This window comes from Elephantulus edwardii, unplaced genomic scaffold (genome assembly GCF_000299155.1).
Source record: "Elephantulus edwardii isolate Elephantulus edwardi_28Jun2011 unplaced genomic scaffold, EleEdw1.0 scaffold00206, whole genome shotgun sequence".
NCBI lineage: Eukaryota > Metazoa > Chordata > Mammalia > Macroscelidea > Macroscelididae > Elephantulus > Elephantulus edwardii.
This window is the reverse complement of record NW_006399956.1, coordinates 3,365,005-3,391,476: the sequence shown is the minus strand read 5'-3', so window position 1 is coordinate 3,391,476 and position 26,472 is coordinate 3,365,005. Positions and strand designations below refer to the sequence as shown.

The 26,472-nt window shown below is 36.3% G+C and overlaps 1 protein-coding gene across 5 annotated transcripts in view; it reads left to right on the top strand.

Moving 5' to 3' along the window:
- SOX5 (SRY (sex determining region Y)-box 5) overlaps positions 1-26,472 on the top strand; it is a 610,606-nt gene that overhangs the window by 56,244 nt on the left and 527,890 nt on the right. For 2 of the 5 annotated variants that reach the window (XM_006897210.1, XM_006897209.1), the window contains exon 2: positions 20,182-20,413. In XM_006897210.1, coding sequence (XP_006897272.1) covers positions 20,183-20,413 — 231 coding nt within the window. In that variant the 5' untranslated portion in view covers position 20,182. Of the gene's footprint in view, positions 1-20,181; positions 20,414-26,472 lie in introns of those variants that run through there. The other 3 variants (XM_006897212.1, XM_006897213.1, XM_006897211.1) reach the window with 2 other exon arrangements.

Here is a 26,472-nt window from a genome sequence, read left to right as displayed (position 1 = left end):
AATATTTTAAGAATTCTTTATGTGCTTATGCTACCATAAACTTGCCAACAACAAGGGACTGGAAGGAAAGAAGGATAAAAAGAGGTTGGAGAGGATTTTGTCCCCTTTGAAACACAAAGGTCTTTCAGTTCTGGGGGTTTGGAATGAGGATATTTCCGTAATGGGGAAAAAAATGTTCTACCATGTGGTAACATGGTTTTTAAAAAAAAAAAAGCAATGGATGATTACTTTTCTCCATCAAGGCTCCTTTATCCTCATAAGCTCAGACAGTGGTCAGCATGTTAGACACCCTCCCTGGTTTACCCACCCCTTAACTATGTTCCTTGACAGGACTGGTTTATACAGCTGGTGCCTTTGTTAAGCTTTGGGAAGAAATACTGCAGGACAGCAGAAAAGATGATAGAGTACCTATAAAACGGCATATGGTAAACACTGCATTGTAGGGTAGAATTTCAGCTTTACGGTTCAGTTAACCCTTACCTGATAAGTATTTCTTTGATGGTTTATAAAGTAAATGCTCTTGAAGTTTGTTTTAATTTTATATACTGACAGATTTTATGGGGCTAGATGGTCTGTGTTGATCAGTAAAATTTCAGTTAGCTCTGTATTAATAAATTGAGTAGGAAAGAACTCGGATCTAAGATAAGGCAGTTCTATAATTGTATAGAACATCTCCATTCTCTCCATGCTGAGCCACAGGACTTATTGAGAAGACAAGAAAATAAATGAAGTTCTGAGTTTCAAAAAGTTTATCTGTATGGCATTCATTCAAAAAATGTGCGTGTGTGTGTGTGTGTGTGTGTGTGTATGTGTTATTTTTTCCCCCTACTGAACATAATGACCCTCCATCAAGTTTCTGAGGCTGTAGATCTTTTTTGGGAAGAGATTCCCAACTTCCATGGTACAAATGTTGGATTCAAATGTCAGTGAGAGAGAGAGATACAGAGATATATGAAGTATTGGGTGGTGATGGTAAGGTTAGCTTTGTTTGAAGCCTAGTACAGACTATGCCCTAAGATATTTTTGGTATCATTGCAAGAGGTTGTTGATCCCCCCCCCCATAGATTAACCATATTCCATATTCTTTGGATTTTTCTTTCTGAGGCAGAAAACTGGTAATCTTTCTGTTACCACAGAACATTATCCATTTATAGGAAAGAACTAGCATTCCTAATTCTTTCACAGTAGCAGTATGACCCAGGCATTTGAGCCCCCCACCCCCCCCACCTTGAAAACAACAGGGAATATGCTAAAACCAGAAAGATTAATGGTGGAAGAAGATAAACAGTTAAGACATAAAATGAGTTTAGAGGTCAAGCAAGAAAAATAAGAAAGCTTATGGATTTAATTCATACTCATCCAAGCAAAGAAGCTTTGGCATGAAAGGACCCAATGAAGAGGCTCCTCATTCTTATAACATCAGCCATAGCTGCATCCCGCTGTTTTGGAGTTTGGGTTGATAGATGTTCATCGTCTTTGGCACTGCACCCTCACTTTTTTGGACTTTTCATGATTACAATGGCAAATTCTTCAGTTTGCTAAGCCGTTATAAAAATGTGCCTCACATCAGAAGCTTGGGTTCTAGGAAAGATTTGTGCACTGTGTATATATTCTTTGCTGTCTATTTTGAATACAACATAAATATTTTCTACTTGTGCATTTTCCAACTTGTGCTGTAGAAACCAGACGGCAATCAAGTCTATATGGGGCATAGAAACAAGGAGTAAGCTCCCAAAATTGGACAGATTTAGCATTATATAAACTTTTTTTTTTTATCAGGCTTATTTAGATTTCAAAGAGGCAGTGGGTCATAATATTGTACTCCACACCCTCCCTATCCCCTGACTGGACTACTTACTCAGCTCTCTCAACAAATTTTGATTCTGATACTTCATACTCTTTCAGCTGTGTGGCTCCTTTCTCATGTCTGGTCAGAAAAAGAAAAGCATTCTCTAGAGGTTTGCTTTAGACAGCTTAACTTGCTTGATTTCACAATGACCTTCCAAAACAAAAGAAATTAAAACTAGACTGGTTACTTAATTATTTTTTCCTCATTATTAGACTCCAAGTAAATGAAACATGCCACTGATTTTATTTCAAGACATACACCATACTAAGAATAAGTCACTTTTGATTATGGAACAATTTGCTGTTTATTTAGACTTGAATGAATGAATGAAAGGAGGGAGAAAGCAGGAATAGGAGAAAGCATTTTAACATGAATAATAGACAGATAATCAGACAGACAGAGAGAGAGACTCCAAGTAATGCTTAACTTTATTATTGGAAAGCATAAAACTTTATATTGTTTTTGCAGTTCTGCCATTACAATACTGTGAAGTCCAAGAAAATCAAAGTGAACAAACCATTAACACAAGTGAAATGATATTTTTATGGTGAAGTCTGTATCATAAAGCTTGAAGAGATAATCTTTAGTCCTCAAAACATTTTTTTTCATGCACACCTTACCTGTCTAGTGATACTCATAAATGAAAATTCATCAAATGTATGCATTTTTTGTAAACTATGCCCAGATATATGTGCACATGTGAATATATATACACAATCATACACCATTATAAGGATAACATGGAAAAGTGAAATGACATGAGCTTAGAAAGCAATACTTATATGAGTCTCACTACTTACTGGAGTAGTCATATTTAAAAATGATGTTTCCTTTGACATTCCTTTCTTTTGAGTCAATGAGTTTGGAGTTTTTTCCCTCATTTTTTTCTATTAAAATCCACCTTATTTTCAACCAAATAGTTTTTAATTACATATTAAATAAAGGTTGTTAGAGTATGATCATAATTAAATAAAGATGGTTAGTCTAATTCTTAATACAATGACCCATTTTAAAAGATCATATTTATGCTTATTAAAACATCATTAGATAGCAATAGTGTCTTCTGTCTGTTTTTCATTCTTCCTGTGTCCCTGCCCTTCTTTTCTCAACTCACGCACAAACACACACATATACACACACAGTGTCTCAGTTGAACATATATGCAAGACACAAATCCCTCAAACTTCTCTGACAGGTTCATTCATGAATACAGTAGAAATTGAATTAATTCCTGTTTCACTAGCAATCCTACTGGCAGAGCACTGAAAAGATTGACCCTGTTTCAGTGATTCTGCAGATAAGTTTAAAAGGGAACTCTTATAGATCTTGAAAATAGATAAGCATTTCATACAATATTCATTTAGTATTCTATCTAGCTGTCTATAATCGGAAATAAATACACATGGTAACCATGTGTCTCAGAAAAAAAATCCAAAAGTGGTTTTTTTGAGAAATTTTTGAGAAGACTTTGATTCTTTAGCTCAGAAACATACACTTCTCGTTCGATAATTTGTGCCAATTTTTGAGTAAAAAAATGGGACTCCTGTTAAATACAGGTGTTGAGTTTTTAATTAGGGGTGACACTGTGATATTAATTTAAAAATTAGTGAAGGTGTTAGAAAATAGTTTTTGCTAATCCCTAGATTGTTCTTCCCATCCTTTGCCTGTCCGGGAAAAGGGTATATGGGCTACTCAGTGCTCAGCTTCCAGGCTCACGAGGAGGCGAGCATCTGGGGAAACTCAGGAGGTGAGCGTTTTCACGCTGACTCAGAGACCAGCCCTATGACTCCAGTCTGGCGCTGTCACGCCTGGTTATGGAAAGGCAAGAACAATGCCTCCCTTGAGAAGGGGGAAAAGTCTACGGCAGTCACAATTTTGATGTAAAATTTAAATCATCCCTCCACATCCTGTGGACTTGGAGCTGTCAGAAAGGGAAAACCCATACTCAAATGGAAAAAGCTTTTATTTCCTTAAAAAAGAATACGATGCTCAACTATAAATAACAAATTTAAAATCAAAGATCTTTCTGCTAGATTATACAGAGTAATTTCTAAGTAACTAGCTCTTGGCATTTTTAACCTGTGGATGGCTGGATGTTTAACTTTTTTCTTCTTTTTTTGTGATTTATGACAAATATTTTAGAATTCATTAATTAAATAATTCACACCCAATTACTCTTTATGGGCTTGTATTGTTTTCTTCCAAACACATATATTTGACCGTTTTAGATCAGTTCAGCGTAAAAAAAAATTTCTCTTTAACATTGAAGCATTTTAACCATTTCCATTGCATATTCTTTAAGATGACTTGTTGAAATGGGATGTATTTCATGATTAAAAAGCTTTCGTAGTGAGAGGTTCATTAAGTCAAATGCATGTGCTTATGTTTTTCTAGTGGAAAAAAGTGTTAACAATATTAAATGAGACATTGTTGTTGTTGTTAGGTGCCATTGTTGATGACTCATATTCAAGAATTGAATTGAGTTCATATTCAAGAATTATAAAAGCACCAGTAAACAGTTTTGACTCAATCTATTTATTCCTTTGCCAGATTTTTAAGTCATACTTAATATTCTATTAAATTGTAAAATGTTTTAATTATACAATAATAAAATAATGTTTTATTTCATCTTAGTGGCAGTTTTCATATTACATTAGGTTCCTATTTAGCAATTTCTGTCAGAATGTGCAGTGATCCTCAAAGTTAACCACAAGGAACTCCAATTTAATTTCTGAGTATATATAACATTGAATATCAATGACCACAGTAGAGTTTGTATTTCATATTATCTGTTTTTATTTATAAGGACTATTATTTTAAGCAATTAATAATTGTAGTGGTGGTGGTGATGGTGGTGGTATGTGCTGTCAAGTCATTAGAAAGTCATAGCTACCTTATGCACAATAACTCTTAACCCTGCCCTATTCTAAGCCAGTCTCACTGACTCTGACACACCTACCCCCCTTACCATAGTTATTGTGTCAATGCATCTCACCTGGGTCTTTCTTTCCTGTGCTATCCCTCAACCCTTTCAAGCATGACGTCCTTCTCCAAAACCTGGTCCTTCCTAACGAAGTGCCTAAGGTATATGAGAGGGAGCTTCAAGGTCCTTGCCTCCAAGGAGAAACTTGCTTTCACCCCCTCCATTACAAATCTGTGTGTTCTCTTGGTAGTCCATGGTATGTTCAATACTCTTTTCCAGCACCACAACTCAAACATTGATTCTTCTTCTGTCATCCTTAGTAATTGTCCAGTTTTCTAATATAGAGCAAGCAATTGCAAAGACTATGGCCTGAATTAGGCACACCTTAGTCTCTAGAATGACATCATTGTTTTTTAGCACTTTGGAGAAGTCCTTGAGAGCAAACCTCCCCAATGTAATTAATCTTTTGATTCTGGCTTAATCTTTAAATAAATAATAATACAAAAAGATGAGAGTTTATAGCTGACTGATATACTGGTTTAGGTAAATTTTGTAAAATGTTAATGATTGGCAATAATTTGTAAAGAGAAGGAAAAATAATTGACAAGCCTTTTCTACTAATGATTTTTAGATGTTTATTTTTGACATGTATTGTCTCATTTGTTAGAAAACAAAAGCAAATGAACTTTTTAAAGTTTATTTTATAGTTTACGGTAATTTAAGTACTTCTGAAATACTGTCATCCAACTAATAAAGAATATTCATATCATTCTGGGAAAGACGGAAGATAATTTATCTCTCTCAACTTCCCCCTGCCCTTTCCTACCCTTTCCAGATAGCAAACTATGCTTCTTCATCCCACCCACTGCCCACTTGTTATTCTTCTATTTATGCTCAGGGAGCTCTGGAGACACAATGTGTTATTTTATAATATCTTATGTTAGAGAGTTGTTTGGCTAACCCCAAAATCCATGCCTCTGACTGGTCCAATCTACCAGCATACAGCTCCCCGGAAGAAAGAAAAGGAGTCTCCAGTGAGATTTATAGCCTCAGAAACCCATGATTCGATTCTGACAAGGCAGCAATGACTTGCGATTCTTGTTTAGATTTGATAAAGGTGTGCAGTTAATACCAGTGCATACAACATGTCCGCATACAACACTCAAGGGCCTGCGCGCGCGCGTGTGTGTGTGTGTGTGTGTGTGTGTGTGTGTGTGTGTCTGTGGCACCCAGTCGTCCACCTGCTCCCTGGAGAGTGGGGTCCCCGCCCGCAGGCACGCTCATTCTCCACTGTGTGCCCTGTGGGCGTGACGCCTTAGGCAGTGCATGTTCGTGAACCAGTCAGAAGCGGTGTTGCTCTTTCTTACCAGAGTGAAGAGTGCTTCAACTTGGTTGAGGGGTCTTCTCAAAAACTAAATATATGCAGAATGCACATAAGGATTAGTATCCGTGAAAGGTGACTTTAAAATATCTTGGTGACTTCAACATTTTTAATTGGTGAATTGCATCTGTAGCCTGAACGTTTGTAAAATGCAATAAAATGTTTTCTGTTATCAAGTTCTATTCTATGATGGAATAAGAAATGTATAAGTAATTATAGCGCAAACATTTTACAAGTTTCAGAATTTACATCTTAAGGTGAATTTTGTTTATACCCTTCATGGTGAAATGTATAGGAAGGATTGTAAAGGATGTCTGGTCTTATTTACTACATTCTGTTGTCTGTTCTTATATTTCTGTGAAATCTTGGCTTCTATTTCTATTTATGTTTTATGCCAGGGCCTGATGAACTTGTTCATACCTCTAAATCATGAAATAATGAATGAGGTCTTTCTATGTGGAAAGCCAGGGGGGAAATACGGAGATTGTCAAGCTCTGTATCAGAAATTGATGGCAAAGAAGAATGATAAGAAAAAGGTCTTTCAAAATTTTGAAGGTCTCCGTGTTTATCATAAATAAATTTTCTATTTAAAAGACTCCTTGAGTATAACATATGACAGACTCAGTTATAAAATTTACATGGAATCTTCAGAGAGTTAAGCGCAAAGCTGACTGCTTGTGTATTTTGAAGAGAGAGAAAGAAGAAATCATAAGATGTGAATTTACAATGAACTAAATTCATCTGTGCAAGTAATAAAATTATCCTTACTTTTCCATGAAATGGAGTGATATGTTTGTGTAATCTGTGTTTGTTTTATTCAATTATATTAGCGCCTGTCTGTTAAAGCTAGAGGTCTGTGTTGATTCCCCATATTGGATAGGTAACTTTTTAGTGAAAATAAGAAATCTTTACTACATTTCCAAAATCATTGCTAGTGAGTGGATTTTATGACATGGAAGTGCTTCCTAAGTTCTTCTGGGCCATAGTCTACATGGCAGCAAATCACCATGACTTTGCTCCCAGATTGGCTTGTGGTTTGAACTGTTACCCCTTCAGTTAGCAACTAAATACTTAACCAGGGTACCACCACAGTTACCTATTTGATACATCTAACTTTAAAAAAAAAATAATAAAACAACCTTAACTCCCTGATGTTGAATGGAGCAACAATCCATAGAGATCTTTTAAGATATCATAGAACTGCCCCGTAGGGTTTCCAAGGCCATATGTCTTTCTGGAAGCTGTCTGTCACATCTTTCTCCTCCAAGTAAATGGTGTGCATTTAATACATAGGAGAGTTTAGTTCTTCATAAAACTGAAACAGAAAGTAAATGTAAATATCCTAAATAAATGTCGATTAGACAAAAGCAAAGAGCATAACTTTCAGAAAAGTAGCATCAACTTTAGATAGGAGTGATTAGTGATTTCTGTTTTATAAATCCTTATTCATTGCTCCCTTGAGAATGAATATCCTTCAATGATTTTTGGGTTTTTGAGAGTATTTTGCTATACTTGATATATAGTACGAGAGAACTAGCATTATAATTAGTATTTGTAAGTCATAAGTTAAATAAATGCCATGCTTCAGAATGGAAAACATTCAATTTCAGAATGTTTATTTTTGTAGATGTTAAGAAAACGTTGCTACTTCCTTCCTCACTTTGACCTGTCTTAATCCATCTTCTTTGCTGGATCTTCTAATTCTCTCACCTCCTAAAGGTATATAAAACTAGATTCATGATAGTTCTCTCTTTTGTACTATTCTGATTTTTCTCTTAAAGCAGTAATTAATTTTTTTTTTTTTACTCTGTCACTCATTGCCTTCAAGTCAGGATTAATGCCTAGATCAATCTAGTATTCAAGAGAATGTAAAATGCATGGGAAGAGTTTGCTCATCTTTCTCCTGTGGATTCAAACCAGCAGAGAGGTTCTGCCTTTGGGTTAATATCACAACTCCTATCAGTATCTTGACCAGTGTTGTGATATGCAAAGAACAAGTAGTGTGAGCAACAGAATCTCTTTAACCCTCTCAATAGCACAGTCTCCTTTTCTATAAACTGAGAATAGTAATACTCTTATTATAATACCATATGTTTCAGAAGTCAATGAGAAATGATAATATTTACTCAGTTACTCTCTGCTTGTGTTGAAAAGACAACACTGCATTAGTTACTTCTGCAGAAGCCTTACATTTTCTGATTATCTGGTTCATTTTTAATCCTAGCACTAACAAAAATATTTTTTCTAAAACCAAATTTTGTTATTTTACTTATCACTGGACTTTCTGTCTTGAACATTTCTTCTATTAGCACTTGTCTTCTATTTATATAGCTAAGTATCACTATCTTTTAATTCTCTCATCTGTTCACTTGGCTTCTTTGGTTCCTACTTTCAACCATATATCAGTTGCTAAATTGTGAAGGGTCTTCTAATTGCTGTTCATATAGAATAACATTCGTCAGCTTCAACATAAATTTCAGATCTTTTGCATGATGGATTGATTGATTGATTTTAACTGGAATCACTATAATTTGGACCCTACACTCTGGTGGCATTGTATATAGTGTGTTTTAACCAAAAGATTGGTAGTCCAAATTTATAGTCACTTCATGAGGGAGAGAGGGACAGTCTCCTCCCCTTTTATTACAGCCTTTGGGACTCAGTGGATGCACGCTGTTAGTTGAAATCAGTTGAATGGCAGTGAGTTTGACTTTTCATTCTTGTTTAGTATTGCTCCTCCTAGGAGCTGATGTTTTAATCAAACCAGTCTATTAAATGAGCCTGGTTCTTTTATATATTGTTTAATTTGTTAATTTAATTTCTTTCCTGTAGAATTTTCTGTCCTCTTTTCTGTGTTGAAATTTATTACCCTCTCGTTTTTTAGGATTTTTAAAAATTATTTTATCAAGACTTTACCTATTTATTTGCATACCACTGTACATGCATTTATAGCATTAGAAACAAAGTGGAAGGAACAAAAAAAGACCTGTAAAAGTCTATTACTCTTTACTGGAATCTCATTACATACAAATGATGCTCATTCTTTCTGAGGAACTAAAGAAATTAAATAAAAATATTCTTAGTTTCAGTGATCTTGTGTTACAGTATTAGAGACTACATATACTATTAAGAAGAGAAAACTTAGGCAGTCGAATAATTATCACTGTTTATAATAAGAATTGATGCTACTCAAAAAGGATTAGGCAGACTCACTTTAACTAAATTGCTAAGGGTAGGTTGTGAAAAAGAGTCTGAATTTGGGGTTATTCTTTCTAAATATTTCTACCTATATTATAAAACATATGGCTGCTAGCTTAAATTAAACCATATCATTTCAGAAGAATGACCTGTAGAAGTCACTGTTTCCTAGGACTTTGTCTTTGAATGATCTAATGAAAGACTAAAATATTTAGAGATAAGAACTTCAAAAGAAACTACTGTATAAAGAAAGTAATCCCTAGTCTGGATCTTCTGTTTTATATTTGCTCTCTATTCAGAATTGCTTTGACTCTCTATATGTCATTTTCCCAGAATAATTGCAGCAAAGAACATACCTTGAGCAGATAGAGTTTCAATTAGTAGGCAATTCGTCAGTGATGGGCCTTTTATTAATTAACTATAAATAGTTGTTCTGGTGGCATAGACTTCATTGTGTTGCTAAGCAAAAAATGTGTGGTTTCCTGTGGTTCAAATCTGCTAGTGACTCTAGGCTAGAAAGATGGTCAGCCTTCTCTCATTAACACTCACAACCTCAGAAACTGAATGGAGGGATCACTAGCGATCAGAAAAACTAGATGGCAGTGATTTTAGCTTTGAATTGAGAATATTTGTTTTTCTTTTTGTTGCTTACATTTTATCATTATTCATTTGTACATTTTAACACAACAATAGTATTTTTTTTCCCCAGAGAAACTGTGAAATCCTAGTTAAAAAGGATTTACAAATCCCTTTATTAAAGAGAAGGTTTCTGTTAGTGCTCAGCTAGATATCATATTGATGGCAATATCAAGACATTCTCCAGCCATATTTATTTTATAAGATTAGGTCTTACAGTGTTCCATAGCTTGAGGGTATAATCAAAGGGTTGCAGGTTTTAATGAGTAGATACTCTTTTGTTATTTTTGGTAGGTGTCTTGTGTTCAAATTGGACTCATGGTAACACTATAAATGACTGACACTTGCCCTATCCCGCACCGTCCTCCCAGCCTCCGCTGTACTTACGCCGACTGTTGCAGTGACATCTTGCAGAGAGCCTTTGCTATGACTTAACCTTTTCAAACATGATGTCTTTTACCAAGGACTGGACCCTCCTAATGACTTGCCAAAGTATTTGAGACAGAGTTTCACCGTCCTTGTCTCTAAAGGCACACCCTGGCTGCTATGTTCAGGAAAGATTGGCAGTAAATACTTGGCAAGTAGTGATGAACAGAAATAATGTCTGGCCCCTTGGAACTTATTGTGGAAGAAAGAAGCACTAGGAAAATAAATACATGATACGTATGCCATGATAATAAGTATTATGAATGAAACAAGAAGGGAACAAGGGAAGTCTAAGACTGGGCTAAGAATAACAAGATCCAAAGGTTTGCGTGTTGTTGTTTTTAAAGTGTTAAATATTAATTATAGTGTATCAATTTAATTAAATAAATGCAATGTATTAATATACTACATCCTTTTTAAAATAATTAACTATTGTAATGTATTCATTTACTATAAAAAGATGTAATTTATTATTTATTATATTCTTGCGAAATGACAAGAGATTTCATTGACTTCAGCAATACAGATGTATCATTTTATAGTTCTGGATGTCAGAAATTCTGAACTTCTACAAGTTTTCGTCAGTTTTCTGTTTTGTTTTGTTATTCTGGAAGCAGTTGGAGATAGTCCTCTTTATTGACTTTTCTCATTTCTTGAGAACGTCTATATTCCTTGATTTGCAGTTCCATCTCCCGAAATATACAGCATAACATGATTTTAGTCTCTCTTTCGCACTGACCCTCTAGATCCCCTTTTGTAAAACCTTTGTGGTTATATTGAGTTGACCTAGATAAACCAGGATAATTTCCCAATCCTCAAAACTAGTGGTAACATACTCAAGTTAGTTGGTGAAGGTTTCCGATGCTTTTAATTGATGATGGCTAGCTAGCTAATTTACATTGGTGTTTGACAGATCAATACTCTCCTGCTGCACCATATTTCAAAGCATCTAATAAAACTGTTCTGGCCACACATTCTGGGATCTTAACCACTCTAGAAGATTTAAAAGTTTCCTAATAGAAAAAGGATAGAGAAGAATACAATGGCATTTCTGAAGTTTAAACAGTGCAAGGACATACAAACACAGGATGAATACTTAAGAGACCTCATCCTAGAGTCTCAGCTTTTCTTCTGGACTGTCATGGCACCCGAGACAAGAAATTGAAATTCTGTTTTTCATAGAAGACAGGCATATATAGAAATTTGTGGTACTTCCTAAATGCATTTTTAAAAATAATAGCATTCTCTTCAGTCCAAGAAGAAACTTACTGCTGTTTTTGTTAGGGGCCATCAAATCAACTATTACTCAGAGATCCCCTGGACAGAAGATCTGAAGCCTGCCTTAATTGCCCCATCGTCACAAACTCTGTCATTCTCAAACTCATTGTGGTAGTCAGCCCATCTATCTCACGGAAGATTTCTTTCACTGACCCTCCCACCATGACTTTTCCAAGTATAATGTTTCTCTTCAAAGAAAGAATAACTCTTTCTGAAAATATTTACAAATTAAGTAAAGCAAACGTTCACAGACCTTGTCAATAAGCAGCACTCTGGTTATATTTCCTTCCCATCACTTTTTGTTGTTAGGTGTCACAGAGCCAACTGTGACTCACAGTGACCCTTTAAACAACAAATGTGGACTTGGCCCTATCCTATGCTGTCCTCATTATTTCTGATATACTTGAATCCATTATACTGTCCCTGTGTCAATATGTCTTGTTAAGTATCTCCCTCTTTTTTGCTTATCCTCCACCTTCCCGAGTATGGTAGCCTTTTCTTTTCTTTTCTTTTTTTTTTTTTTAATATCCTTTTCTAAGGACTGGTCTCATCATCATCATCACAACAACATGAACAAAAGTTTCACTATCCTTGTTTCTAAGTAACACCCTGGTTACACTTTCTCCAAGACATGTTTGTTTGTTCTTTTGGCAGTCCGTGGATATTCAATACTCTTCTCCAACACCAAAACTCAAAGACATCAGTTTTCTTGTCATCCTTATTCAATAACCAGGTTAGATGCATAGGAAGTGATTGAAAAGACCATGTCTTGGATCAAGTGCACCTTAGTATTTAAACTGACATCATTGCTTCTTAGCACCTTGGAGAGATACTTGACAGATTTTCCCCAGCACAAAACATCTTTTAATTTCTTAACTGCTGGTACCAAGGTTGTTGATTGTGGATCCAAGCGAGATAAAATTATTGACTATTTGATTCATTTTCCCAATCTATAATGATTGCCTGTTGGCTCAGTGGTGAGAATCTTTGAACAAAAATAAAAAACCTTAATGTTATTCTTAAGATGTTAAATATGTTTTTAGGAATGCTGAGTCAGAGTAAACAATTAAAAATGCAACAAGTAGATTGCCAGTGCTTTCTTCTTTGTGGTGACATTTTGTTTTGTTGTATTTTGGATTTTTTTAACAGTATGAAGTGTATCCCTGAGCATCTTTATTGTAATAACTAACAAATCATCAAGAAATCATTTTACCTGAATTTTAGCCATGATGCTTTCAAGTCCAGCACATTCTATAAATATCTGACTTCAATGAAATTGAAGATAATACAAATAAAGTCAACTTTCATTATTCAGACCCTATATTTGCAAATTTATTACCTTTGAAATTTATTTGTAACCTCAAGATCATTATGCCTTTTTTTGTAGTCTTCGATAGTTATGCCCCAAATTACATAAACAAAATGATGCCCACATTCTCAGCAAGGCAACAGTCTGCCTTCTAGTATCAGGTTGATTACCCTAAGCAAAGGTGCTTTTTAGATCCTATTTTATACAGTTCTGTGGGTTATTTTATTTTTTAAAAAGGTCCCAAAAGTGTAATTCTGAGGTTCTAATTTTCTCAAGAACAGGGAAACTTTGTTTTGCCTTATTGTTATGTTGATTAGTGTAGAACTGCCTCCAGCCTATTTTCAGAGGCATTAAATTCTATAGGAAGAGATTGCCCGTTTTTCTTCTGTGGAGTAGCTAGTGGATTCAAACCACATACCTTTGTTTTGGCAGCACAGATCCTTATGACTAAGCCACCAGAGCTTTGTTAAAGAGTAAGTTACAGTACTTTATTATTAATGAGATATATTTCTGCCCTGGAGAAGGTGAAACTAGATTGCTCCTAGGAGGCAAGGATTGTGAAGCTCTGTCTCACATACTGTGGGCATTTTCCAGGAGGCACCAGTCCCTGGAGGAGGACATCACACTTGGAAGAGTAAAAGGTCAGTGCAGGAGAAGAGACCTCAATGAGATGTAATGACACAGTGACTAGCAATGGAGTCAAGTGTGTCAGAGACAATGAGGTTGGCTCAGGACCGGGCCAAGTTCAGATTCATTGTTCATAAGGGCCCTGTGAGTCATAGTAGGCTTGATGACACCTAACAACAAAAATATGTAAGGGGAAAAATGTAAACAAAATATTTAAGTGGAAGTATCTATCTAAATATCTGTATGTATAAACAAGGAGAAATACACAGACACGCACAAACACAAATGTTCATAGGGTCATCATGAATAGTGCTTAACTCGACAATAATAAACAGTAGTGTGTGTGTGTGTGTGTGTGTGTGTGTGTGTGTTTGTGTGTGTATACATGTATATTTACACACACACACGCACGCTCTGGTGGGCTGGTGGTAAAGAGCTGTGCTGCAATCTCAAAGGCACATGGTTGACCCACAATCCTTTGCAGGACAAGTATGTATGTGCAGTCTGCTACTGTGCGATTTACTGCTTCTGAAAAACTGCTGGAGGGTCAACTATAGGTCAGTTACAACTGAATGGTACACAACAACAACAACATAAATCGCTATTGAGTTTTTGTGTGTTTTTTCTTAACAGAAACATAAATAACAGATGGCAAAAATATAATAAGAGGCTAAGCAAAACCATACCCTTTATTCCCAACATAAATTGTTGGATAAATTGTTCGCCATCAGTTAGTTCAGTGTATGTAACAACTTTACAGAACATAGCTACTGTGAATAAAGAGAATCCTTTGCATATAATGTTTTAGTATCAGTTATCTTTTGCCAACATGATTTCATCATGTACAGCATTTTAGATGTTAAGTGTTTTAGCTGCATAGGCATTTAAGTTTCCCAAATTGTGTATGAAGATAATGTTGTTGTTGTTTGTTGTTAAGTGCCATCGAGTCGCTTGTGACTCATAGCAACCCTGTGTACAACAGCCCTAAATTCTGCTCTATCCTGTGCCAATCGCGCTGCCTCTGACACACCCATCCCAATTACCCCAGTCACTGAATCAGTCCACCTCATAGAGGGTCTTCTCCTGCGCTGCCCCTCCACCCTCCCAAGCATGATGTCCTTCTCCAAGGACTGGTCCCTCTTTACAACATGTCCAGAGTATGTCAGACGAAGCCCCAGAATCCTTACCTCCAAAGAACAGCCTAGTTTAACCCTCTCTAGGATGAATCTGTTTGTTTTCTTAGCAGTCCATGGTACATTCAATACTCTTCTCTAGCACCACAGCTCAAAGGCATCAATTCTCCTTCTGTTCTCCCTAGTCATTGTCCAACTCTCTGGTGCATATCAAGTGATTGTGAAGACCATGGCCTGTATCAGACGCACCTTATGTAGATTTGGAAATCACCATATATTAGTAGAACAGTTGTCATGTGCTCTCAAGTCAGAGCCAACTCATACCTGACCCTCCAGTGGGTTTTTAGAGACTGTAAATCACAAGAGAGGATATTGTCCATCCTTCCCCCACAGACTAGTTGGTTGATTCAAACCATATGCCTTTTTAATGGCAATACAAATTCTCACCATACAAAATCTCATCCTTATTTTTAGACTTCTTTTTAGTCAGGTGCTAATGAGTCTTATTTCAACTTAAACTGGCCATGTGATAGAGGAGAAGGTTCCCATGGACTTCTAGGCTATAATCTTTATGGGAACAGAGTGCCATGTCTAACTGCATAGAACCACTAGGTGGGTTCAAACTGGCAACCTTGTAATTTGCAGCTGAGTGCTTAACTGTCGTACTAATGACTCAATGTCCTTGTGTTGAAACCCACTTAGAGCTTACCCTTCCTTGAGTTCCGGAGACTGTAAATAACAGGGGAGGAGATTTCTCCTGCTTCCTTCAGAGGAGCCATTGCCCAGCTGATGTAGTTTTCTCTTTTGTTATTCAGAGACTGGCCCTTGTCAGGACCTTGAAGGTTTTTTTTCAGTGAAAAAATGTACATAAAGCTAAGGTATACACCAGTGTACCAATTTAACCATGATAATATCTACTCAGTCCATAAAAAAAATAAACTTGCATAAGTACATGGGCCCCTTGTAATCAATGTAAAATCAAGGGCCTACCTTGATTTTCTCTGATATATCTCTTCACAAAGACCTCAACTACTTTAAGGTTTTACTGTCAAATTTAGTTTGTAAAGAAGAATCAAAATTTGTGTGACAGTCATAGGATAAGGGCACTCTGTCTGTCTGTGTGTCTCTTTCTCTGTCCCTATCTCTACCTCTTATTTGCCTAAGTTAGCTTCAATAGATTCCAGAGCCTCCAACAGGTTTCCAAGACTGCAGATTGCATAGGAGGAGACTTTTGGGAACTGCTGGTGGATTTAAATGGCCATACAAGTGAAGTCTTTGGGTTAACAGCACAACTATCTATGGACCAGGTTACTAGAGCTCAGTGGGAGTTAAATATCTTTCATGTTAAGATTATGACATATAGATGATATAGCCGTTTTGTGATAGTGCTACCAATGACACTAGGAATATTCTGTTGTCCTTTTGTTTTTTTCATATTTTACGTGTGCCCAAGAACCCTGGTAGACTAATTAAAGCACTTAGCTGCTAACCAAAAGATCATAGTTCAAACCCACTGGCCCCTCTGCAGGAGAAAGATGTGACTGTCACTTCTGTAAAGATTGTAATAGAAGAAACCCTCAGGGCAATTCCACCATGTAGTGGAGGGTCTCTGTTAGTTGGAATTGACTTAATGGTATTGATATTATGGGTGATGTTGTTGTTAGGTGTTATCAAGTTGAGTATGACTCATAGCGACCCTTTGAACAAAAGATCTGAACCCTGTTCTATCCTGCCCCATCCTTTCCTGACACACAGAGCCCATTCCATCATTCGCCATGTCAGTTTACCTGCTTGAGGGTCTTCCTCTCCTTTGCTGACCCTCTACCCTTCCCAACATCATGTTCCTCCTCAAGGAATAATACCTCCTAGCAATATGCTCAAAATGTGTGAGGTAAAACCTCATCATTCTTACCTCCAAAGAGCACTCCAGCTGTTTGTTCTTTTAGCTATCCATGGGATATTCAGTGATCTTCTCCAACACCACAGCTCAGAGGTGTCATTATTTTTCCCCCCTGTCATCTTTATTTATTGTCCAGCTTTCAGATGCATAGCAAGTGATCAGAAAGACTATGACTGGAATGAGACGGACCTTAGTCCTTAAAAGGACATAATTACTCCTCAATAATTTGGAGAGGTCCCTAACTGCATATATTCCCAATGCAGTGTGTCTCCTTATTTCCTGACCCCAAGAGTGTTATTTGTGCATCTGAGCAAGACAAAACTGTTGACAGTTTCAGTCCCCTCTCCATCCTTTATGTTGTTGACTATTGGTCCGGTGGTAAGAATCTTTTTCCCCCCTTGATATTGAGATGCAGTTCATACTGAAGACTCCATTCCTTGGTCTTCTGCAACAAGTGCTTTATGTCCTCCTCACTTTCAGTAAGCAAGGTTGTTTTATCTGCATAACACAGGTTATTGATGAGTCTCCCACCAATGCTGATGCCACATTCCTCTTCACAGAATCCAGCTTATCGAATAATTTGCTTAGTATGCAGACTGAAAAGGTATAGAGACAGAATACAGCCCTGATGCACTGCCTTCTCAATTTTAAACCATGTGGTGCTCCTCTGCCCTGTTCACACAACAGCCTCCTGGTCCAGATTTCTTATGAGCACAACTAAATGCTTTTATATTCCCATTCTTCTCATTTTGAGCCATAACTTGTTATGATTCACACAGTCAAACGCTTTTGCATAGTCAAAAAACCACACAAAAATGTTCTCTCTATTCTTTACTTTCACCTTGATCCATGTGACATCAGCAATGATATCCCTGGTACTACTGCCTCTTCTAAATCCTGCTTGAAGTTATGGCAGTTTTAGCCATTTATAAGTGATCTTCACTTATATTTTGCTTTCATTTTTATTAATAATATTGTTCTATAGTTTCCACATTTGGTTGGATTACCTTTCTTGGGAATGGGAACAAATATAGACCTTTTCTAATTCATTGGCCAGACAGTTGTCCTCCAAATTTTCTGGCATAGAAAATTTCTGGCTTTGTTAATTGAAACAAGTCAATTGGTATCCCATTGATTCTTGGGACCTTATTTTTTCCAGTGCCTTCAATGAAGCTTCCACTTCCCATGGGCCTGGTGTTAATTGTGTTTGGGGAGAACATTGTTCTAAGTGATAAAGCAATTTTCCGTCAGTTTGCTATACTTAAATAACTTGGGGCTGAGGTAACACTGAAAGCTGTGCCATTGGTATGTCAAATGCCATAAGGGTAACCCATGGTGGACAGGATTTGGTGGAGCTCCCTAATTAAGACAGACTAGGAAACAGGATGAACTTGGAAAAAAATGACAAAAGTTATACAAATGTTCAGGTCTTTCATTCATGGGGTCATTGTGAGCTGCCTACGACTTGATGACAGTTAACAACAACAACAACAGGAAACAGGATGGGCCATCTACTTCTTAAATAACAGGCCTTTAAAACTCGATGACCACTAAAGGAATTAGGATATAATGGGTAGACCTTGGTAATAGGATTAGATATAGTTCACAACCTTTGACATGTGATGACCAACTCTATTTCTCTTTTAGATATGCTTATGCATTAGCTGCCAATGCTTTCCTCTTTTTTAGTTTTTCAGCTAATCAATACTTCTTGTTAATATTTCTTCCTGAACATTCATTAATATATTTGATTGGTTTATTTTCTGTCACTGAGCAGAGCACATTTCACTGCTGAGAGATTTACCATTTGATGCTGATTTAAAAGTTACCTCTTTGAAAGCAATCTTCTTCAGTTTGGTGTTTTCTTTCTTTTGGGGGGTGGAGGAGATCCTACATTTTAGCCTTACAGGAATTTTTGTTTGCTTTATTAAACAAACATCTTTTTATTGAGGATCTAATCTGTTAGATACTCCACCTATTATTTCTCAAATAGTGTAGCGATTCTCAAATAAAAACCTGTGTGAAGTAGATATTATTTTAAGTATAAAGAAATTGAGCTACAGAGATTAAGTAAATCTCAGAGCTAGCAAGTGGCATATGTAATATTTTAATCCTTCTATGTCTGATTCCAAGTCTCTTAGTTTTCCACCTTGATATTGTTCTCTGCTTCTCGCTTTAATACTAGATTGCACTTTTCTTTTGAAACTTCTCAATCTCTTAAGAGTGTTGTTTAATGTGTAATAAATTCAACACTGATTAGACACATCTCTTTATAAATTTAAATATTAGTATAGGAAATGTATTAAGGAAGCAAGAATACTGCCTTGCTTCCATCCCTGTGGTCTACAGTAAGAAAAAGTGATTCTGTATTCTTTCTTTGTCTGGAGAGAGGGGAAAAAAAGTATAGCTTTTTTAAAGATTGGAAAACGTAAATTATTACTAGCAAAGGGGTGTTTTTCACCTCCCCAAATTTTTTTAGTTCACTTATTTTTCTGTGTCAACTTTTAATGAGAGAAAAAAATGAGCTTTCTGTTTAAACAAAAATATTTGCTGTTTACTTTTAAACTCTCATAATATTCTGAGTCAGAATTAAGTACAAAAGGCTTAAATTCTTATTTGAGAGTCTAATTTCATTGCAATATAGGACTTAGTTCATCAAAACAAAACATCCCTGTTTCCTTGCATTTGCCTCCTTATTTGTTAAGTCCTTTCTGAGATAGTCTAAGAATAAGTATGTTCTGAGGATCCACTTGTTACTAATCTTTCATGTAAGTGTAATGTTTTTACATTCTTGCCATTTTTACTGTCTCACAACTTTGATATTACAATTGTCATATAAATGCCAAGATGAGGTGATCTAGCAGATAAGGAATTATGAACAGATAGGAATTTTCAGTTCACTGTCAACATTAAACTGTAAGATTAATAGTATCTGTAGCAGTTCTTAAATTCTTCATAAGCTTTAACTAAATATCAAACTTTTGTAGATTGCTCAGAGATTTGCTTTTCACCAATGTTTTTACATCTCATAGTGATATGACTCCTAATAAAATGCAAATTTGTTATAATCACAATCATGTGCTTATTTTGTTTATTTTTTGATGAAAGCAAATTTAGTTATTTCCCTTCTTTCAACTGCCAGCACAGTTTGCTATTCATAGATGTTCTGTCTTCAATAAAGTCTATCAAAGTATAAAGCTAGATGGGTCTTTTTCTTTCCTTTAAAATGAAATGTCCTTTCATTATGCAGTGTTCTTAGGTGAATCCTCTTGTTTAAGAAGCCAGAATACAAGAGAGTGCTATATTAGTGTATTATTCTCACAACAAACAAGCACTGTTCTGTTGCTACCTGCTTGGCCATTGTTTCTGATTGTGTGTGCTTTGCAGTGGTATTTGGATGGTTTCCTGCTCTCTGCCAGCACAAAAAGGCATTTCTGTTACAATGGCCCCTAACCACACAATGACGGCATTAAGGATTTATGTGGAGGTTTCATTATTTTCTCCTCTTTTGTTCCTTCCAGGATGTCTTCCAAGCGGCCAGCCTCTCCGTATGGGGAAGCAGATGGAGAGGTAGCCATGGTGACAAGCAGACAGAAAGTGGAAGAAGAGGAGAGTGACGGGCTCCCAGCCTTTCACCTTCCCTTGCATGTGAGTTTTCCCAACAAGCCTCACTCTGAGGAATTTCAGCCAGTTTCTCTGCTGACGCAAGAGTCTTGTGGCCATAGGACTCCCACTTCTCAGCACAATACAATGGTAGGTTTCTCATGGTCTATTGTGCCTACACTCACTTTTGACCATTCTACTCCTCTGATAGTTTGGCTTCAATCTTTGCTTTATAATTATCATCTGCTTAAGAATCATACACAAACTCCTAGCATCTTCAAATTCTTTATAAAAAAATCAATTCCAGTAAGTAACATAAAATATTCTATGCCCTTTGTTCCTCCTCCTTTTTTCAAAAATCTTTCTTTTGAGAGATTTACATTTTATTTTGAGAAGAAATCTATATGAAATTTAGAATATAGCACATTTAGAATTTTTAAGCATGAGAGTTAGATATCATAATATGTCTCTTTGAGAGCTCTGGTGGACTAGTGGCAAGAACTAGTGGTTCGAGGCCACCAGCTGTTCTGCAGGAGGATGGGCAATCTCCTCCTGTGCTATTAACTGCCTCTGAAAACCCAACAGAGGGCCAGCTATGGGTCAGTTCTGACTCTACAGTACACACACAGACACACACAATATTTCTCGTAAGACATTTCCTCACACACAGATACAGCAACAGAGTTTAAACATTTCTATCACTTTAAAGCAATCTTGTTCCATCATTTTCCTGTGCCCAGATTTGATTCCAGTGTCCCCTATAATACTTAGGATTTTGCAGACAAATGTATTTTATAGATTATTTAGTTTTCTAATGTGGCAACATTAACCTCTAACTCAAAGCCTTTCACACAAATTGTTATTCTATTTACACTGAATTTGATAAGTCAGTAATTTCTTGTTGCATCCTGTTCTAAAATGTACAACTAAGTGCAATTGTTTTGGCCTTTCATTCTGAGATCTCGATTACTTCAGAAGATTCAGAAGTCTCCACATGAAAAAGGACAAGGGAACATAACATAGCCATTTCTGATGCTTACACAGTATATGCACATATCAAGAGAGTAAGGATTTAATTATTCCTTGGGAATTTATAGCTAGTATGTTGAAAGGTAGCTGTCACTTACTGCCAATAAAAAATCTTCTTTTCAATACATTAGGTTTGATGTCACAGTTTTGTGACTAGTCCTCTTTTCCTTCTTCAAGACTACTAGTGCTATGTTCCCCAGGAAGACCCTGGATGAGATGAATTGACACAGTAACTGTGTCAATGGAGTCAGAGACATTGCCTCAGGACAGGGTATGATTCCGTGACATTGTTCAGAGGGTCACTATGACACATAGCAGCAACCACAGATTCTTATCAACATTTTATCACATAGGTTCAGACCTCTACAAACAACCGTGATTGTATTGAATTTTTTTCCTTTCTGAAGTTATTATATATCATAAATGTGCTGAGTACTTGTTCATACCTTTACATTTATGCATAAGGAATTAAATCAGCAAAGTCAATCCATTTTTTTCCCGCAGGTGTAGAACACATACCATGCCTTTATTTTCATATTAAATTGTACATTAGATTAATATTCTATTGTTACAGATCAAACTTCCTTTGGGTATTTGACCATTTGCCAATATTTTTGTACAAATGGTTTGGCTAAAACACATAGCACTACGATATGGGAGGAGCTTTAAGCATTTTAACTTATATTAACTCATTTGTCCCTCACAATAATTAAATAATGTATTGCTACTAATCCCATTTTATAGATGGAAAAATAAATGCCAAGAACTAAGTAACTTTCCTCTGGTTGCATCTATTAAATGAAGCAGCTAAGACTTACGCAGGCCGTCTGACTCGGAAGTCCATGCTCATAATCCTTGTATAGTCCTACTTCTCCACAAGTGGTGGTCTTATTCTATGCCATTGAGTCTGAGCTGACCCAGAGCTGGCTCTTTATTGAGGTTTCACTAGAGGCAGTAAATCACAGAAGAGGAGATCGTCCTTCTTTCTCCCAGGAAGCAAGTGGTGGATTTGAACTGAAAGCATTCAGATTGGCAGTGCAGCTCCTTACCACTTGGCACCAGAGCTCCTTCTCCATTGAGAGTACAGATTAATTTTCTGATTATTCATTATTTTACCAGTTAAACAATAACACATAAAATTCCCTTCTCTCCATCTGTTATTTCATGTAAGTTTATAGACAGTGATTCTGCTTATTATTGTTCATATCTCAATAAAAATTGATGAAATAAGTCATATCAGTTCAACAGTGTAAGATTAGCCTCTCCAGTCTCCATTACACCACTAATAATATTGTTCTCCCACTCAATAGTTTGATCATTTTCTTCTCTCAAAGACTATCATATTGAAAATGTGCATTGGTTTCATGTCCCTGGGAGAGTACAATCAACATAAACATATGGATTTGAAGGAGTGAATTAGGAGAAGTTATTTTAAGTATATACAAGAATAGGCCCCAGAAAAGTACATTAAATTGCATAATGTAGTTGGCATGCGGAGAGATTGTGATGCTGACAATTAGTGCAAATCAAATTATTAAGTCTTATTGAAGAATTTAATCCAATTAACTAAAAACTATGAATTTATTATTTTGTTTCAAGGTTTTTAAGTTTGAGAAATGCTTAGTATATTTGTTTAAGGAACTCTGTCTAAATTAGCTCTTAACTGGAGGTCTGTGGATCTCCCAAAAACAAATGGACCTCCTGAGGATCATGGTTTCCGTCAGATTCTCAGGGAAATTTGTTACCAGAAATGATTAAGGCTTGGTATCTAGGAGTAAATACATTTTGAAGAAAAATTACTCACTTTAATTCTGCTGATTGATATTTTCTTTCAAATGTCTAGTTCATTTCTAAATGTTTTCCTCCCTCAAATTGCTCACAATTCTAGCTGCTTTTATTTCCTTGGATAGACAAATGGTCAAGTTCCTTATATGAACCCAAATGTATTCTCTCTTTTCTTTCTTTCTTCTACCTTCCACTGGAAATTGTTTCCTTGAGGAATTAATTGGATTGTTCAGCTTCCTTTTAAACTAATGTGCCTCCATGGTTACAGAGTTTAGTATAAAACTCCTGATCCTGGCATCAAATTCTCTGTGGACCAATACCAAACTGTGGCGTTAGTTTCCTCTCTTGCTGTGCTCTTCTATGTACCCAGTGTCCCAATTATGCCAAACTCCTGTACACATTCATGAACATACATAAATGATCACTGGGTTAAATATCTTTTCAATTTTTTTTTCTTTTCAAATTTTATCCTTTTTGGGGAAATTATGATTCTCCTAACAGACTAGGTTCAAATATTACCTCAGCTTATCTGCTTTGACTTCCAGTGGTATAAATGATTGCAGTATTGTTTTATTTTCCCTGATACTTGTTTATTCTCTTCTGATGGTGTACATTATGGTTTGTATATTTATATATTTTCATCGTGGAGAGGGTGAAACCAGGCTGCTCCGTGGACGCAAGGATTCTGAAGCTCTGTCTGATGTACTTTATGCATGTTGCAAGGACAGACCAGTTCTTGAAGAGAACATCATGCTTAAGAGGGTTGGAGGGATGGTGCAGGAGATGAAGAAGACCCTGGATGAGATGGATTGATTCAGTGACTGGGATAATGGGGAGAGGTGTGGTGGAGACTATAAGGTTGGTTCAAAATAGAGCAGGGTTCAGAGCTGTTGTACTTAGGGTTGCTATGAGTCACAAGTGACTTGACAGCACATAACAACAATAACAGCATTTTCATTCTTCAACATTATATTTCTTCTTGAAGGCACAGACATACACTTATTTGTATTTCTGATACCTAGGAAAGAATAGAAAATTTCTCATTTTTACTAAATGGCTGAGTTTATATTTTAGACAAAATTGTTTAAGAGGCGCATTGGTACCAGCTGTGATGATATTCCAGAAATTTGGGAAGTACAATAGAATATAATAATGTAGTATATTCAGAAAGGTATACAATACTTATTATACTTAGTTGGATTAAATGAAGATATTTTGTCCATTTATTAAAATTATTGAATGTATTTATTATATTTTTATTATTCAGCACTACACTTTCTCATATTTTAGATCATGTTGTTATGTGCCATGGAGTTGACTACAATTTATAGTGACTCTAAGAACAATAGCTCTGAACCCCGCCCTACCAGATGCCAATCTCACGGTCTCTGACACACCTACCCTCATTACCACAATCACTGTGACAATCCATCTTATCCAGGGTTTTCCTCTCCACACTGACCCTTTCAAGGGTAATGTCTTTCTCCAAGGGCTGATCCTTGCTGGCAACATGTCCAAAGTATGTGAGAGAAAATGTCAAAATCTTTGCCTCTTACAACACAACCTGGTTTTGCCTGTTCCATAGCCAGCCTTGTTTGTTCTTTTGGCAGTCCATGATATGTTTATCACTTTTCTTCAGCGCCACAACTCAAAGCCATCAGTTCTTCTTCTGTTATCGGTATTCATTTCCTAGCTCTCAGATGCATAGCAAATAATAGAGAAGACGATGGTGTGGATCAGGCACACTTTAATCTCTAGACCGACATAGTCGCATCTTAGCACTCTGGAGAGTTATCTGAAAGCAGACTTTCCCAAAGAAACTTAACTTTTGATTTTCTAACTCATAGTGCCAAGAGTGTTTATTTGGGACCTGAGTATGTTTCAGTTGCCAGCCTTCTTAATCTCTTCTGCATCTATCATGATCCACCCAATTGGCCCAGTGGTGATGATCTTTGTTTTCTTGATGTTGAACTGCAATCCATATTGAAGCCTGCATTCCTTGACCTTGTGCAGCAGAAGCTTCAAGTCCTCCTTGATTTTGGCATGCAAGATTGTGTCATCTGCATAAGGCAGGTTGGTGATGATTTTTCACCAATTCTTTGCCACATTCTTCTTCCTAAAGTCCAGCCTCCTGAGTGAACTGTTCCACAGATAGACTGAAATGATGTGGAGAAAGGACACATCCTTGATGCACTCCTTTCTTGATTTTGAACTAAACACTATATCTTGCTTTGTACGTAAGACTATTTCCTGTTCTAAGTATTGGTTTCTCATGAGCACAATCAAGTGTTCTGGTTTTCCCATTCTTTTCAATGTTAGCCACAATTTGCTGTGATCCAGAGAGTCAAATGCCTTTGCATAGTCAATAAAACACAAATAGACATTCTCCTGGTACTTTCTCCTTTCAGCCAAGATCCATCTAACACTAGCAAAATAACCCTGGTCCCATGGCCTCTTCTAAATCCAGCTTATATTTCTGGCAGTTCTCTGTTTTTTCTGGTCCAGTTGTTTTTGGATAATTTTAAGCAAGATTCCACTTGTGTGTAATGTTAGTGATACTATTCAGTAATTTATACATTCTGTTGAATTGTGTGTGTGTGTGTGTGTGTGTGTGTGCCATTAAATCGAATCTGACTGGTAGAGAAGTCTGTCCCTGCTTCTCCAGCAGAGCATCTGCTGGATTCAAACCATGCACATCTGGGATTGCAGTGCAGCTTCTTGCCACTAGGCCACCAGAACTCCCTGAGTCACCTTTTTTTTTAAGAAATGGGAATAAATATAGCTCTCTTCTACTTAGTTAACCAGGTAGCTGTCCTCCAGATTTATTTACACAACCTAGTGAGCACATACAGGGCTGTATCTGTTTGTCAAACTATCAACTGGTATTTCATTAATTCCTGGGGCCTTATTTTGTGCCAATTATTTCAGAACAGCTTGAATTTCCTCCTTCATCACAATTGCTTCTGTTTTATGTACATATTAAGATCTTTATAAGTTGGTAACAACATTCTTTGTTTCTATTCATTATCTTTGAAAATAGAGAGGGTTTTTTTTAATATTCCTTACGTGAGAGCTCAATTTAAGAAACAAGGAAGATAAATTTTATTACCTACATTCATACTCCATTCTTAGAAAAATAAGATATTGTGAATTCTGCAAATTACATTGCTTCTTAAGTAAAAGAAAAGTAAAACTGAATGATCCCTGTAATCCTGCTTTTAAGTTGCACAGAGATTTCAACAATGAACTTTAATGTTGGGAAATTGTTTCTGAAATGTAAGTTCTATGTATTTCTTGACTATTTCCTGGAAAGAGTTTGTGGAACCAAACTTGTTCAGATTTTGAGTGTACAGGTGTTAAGGTCCACAATCAGATTAGATAAGTATATAAATTAT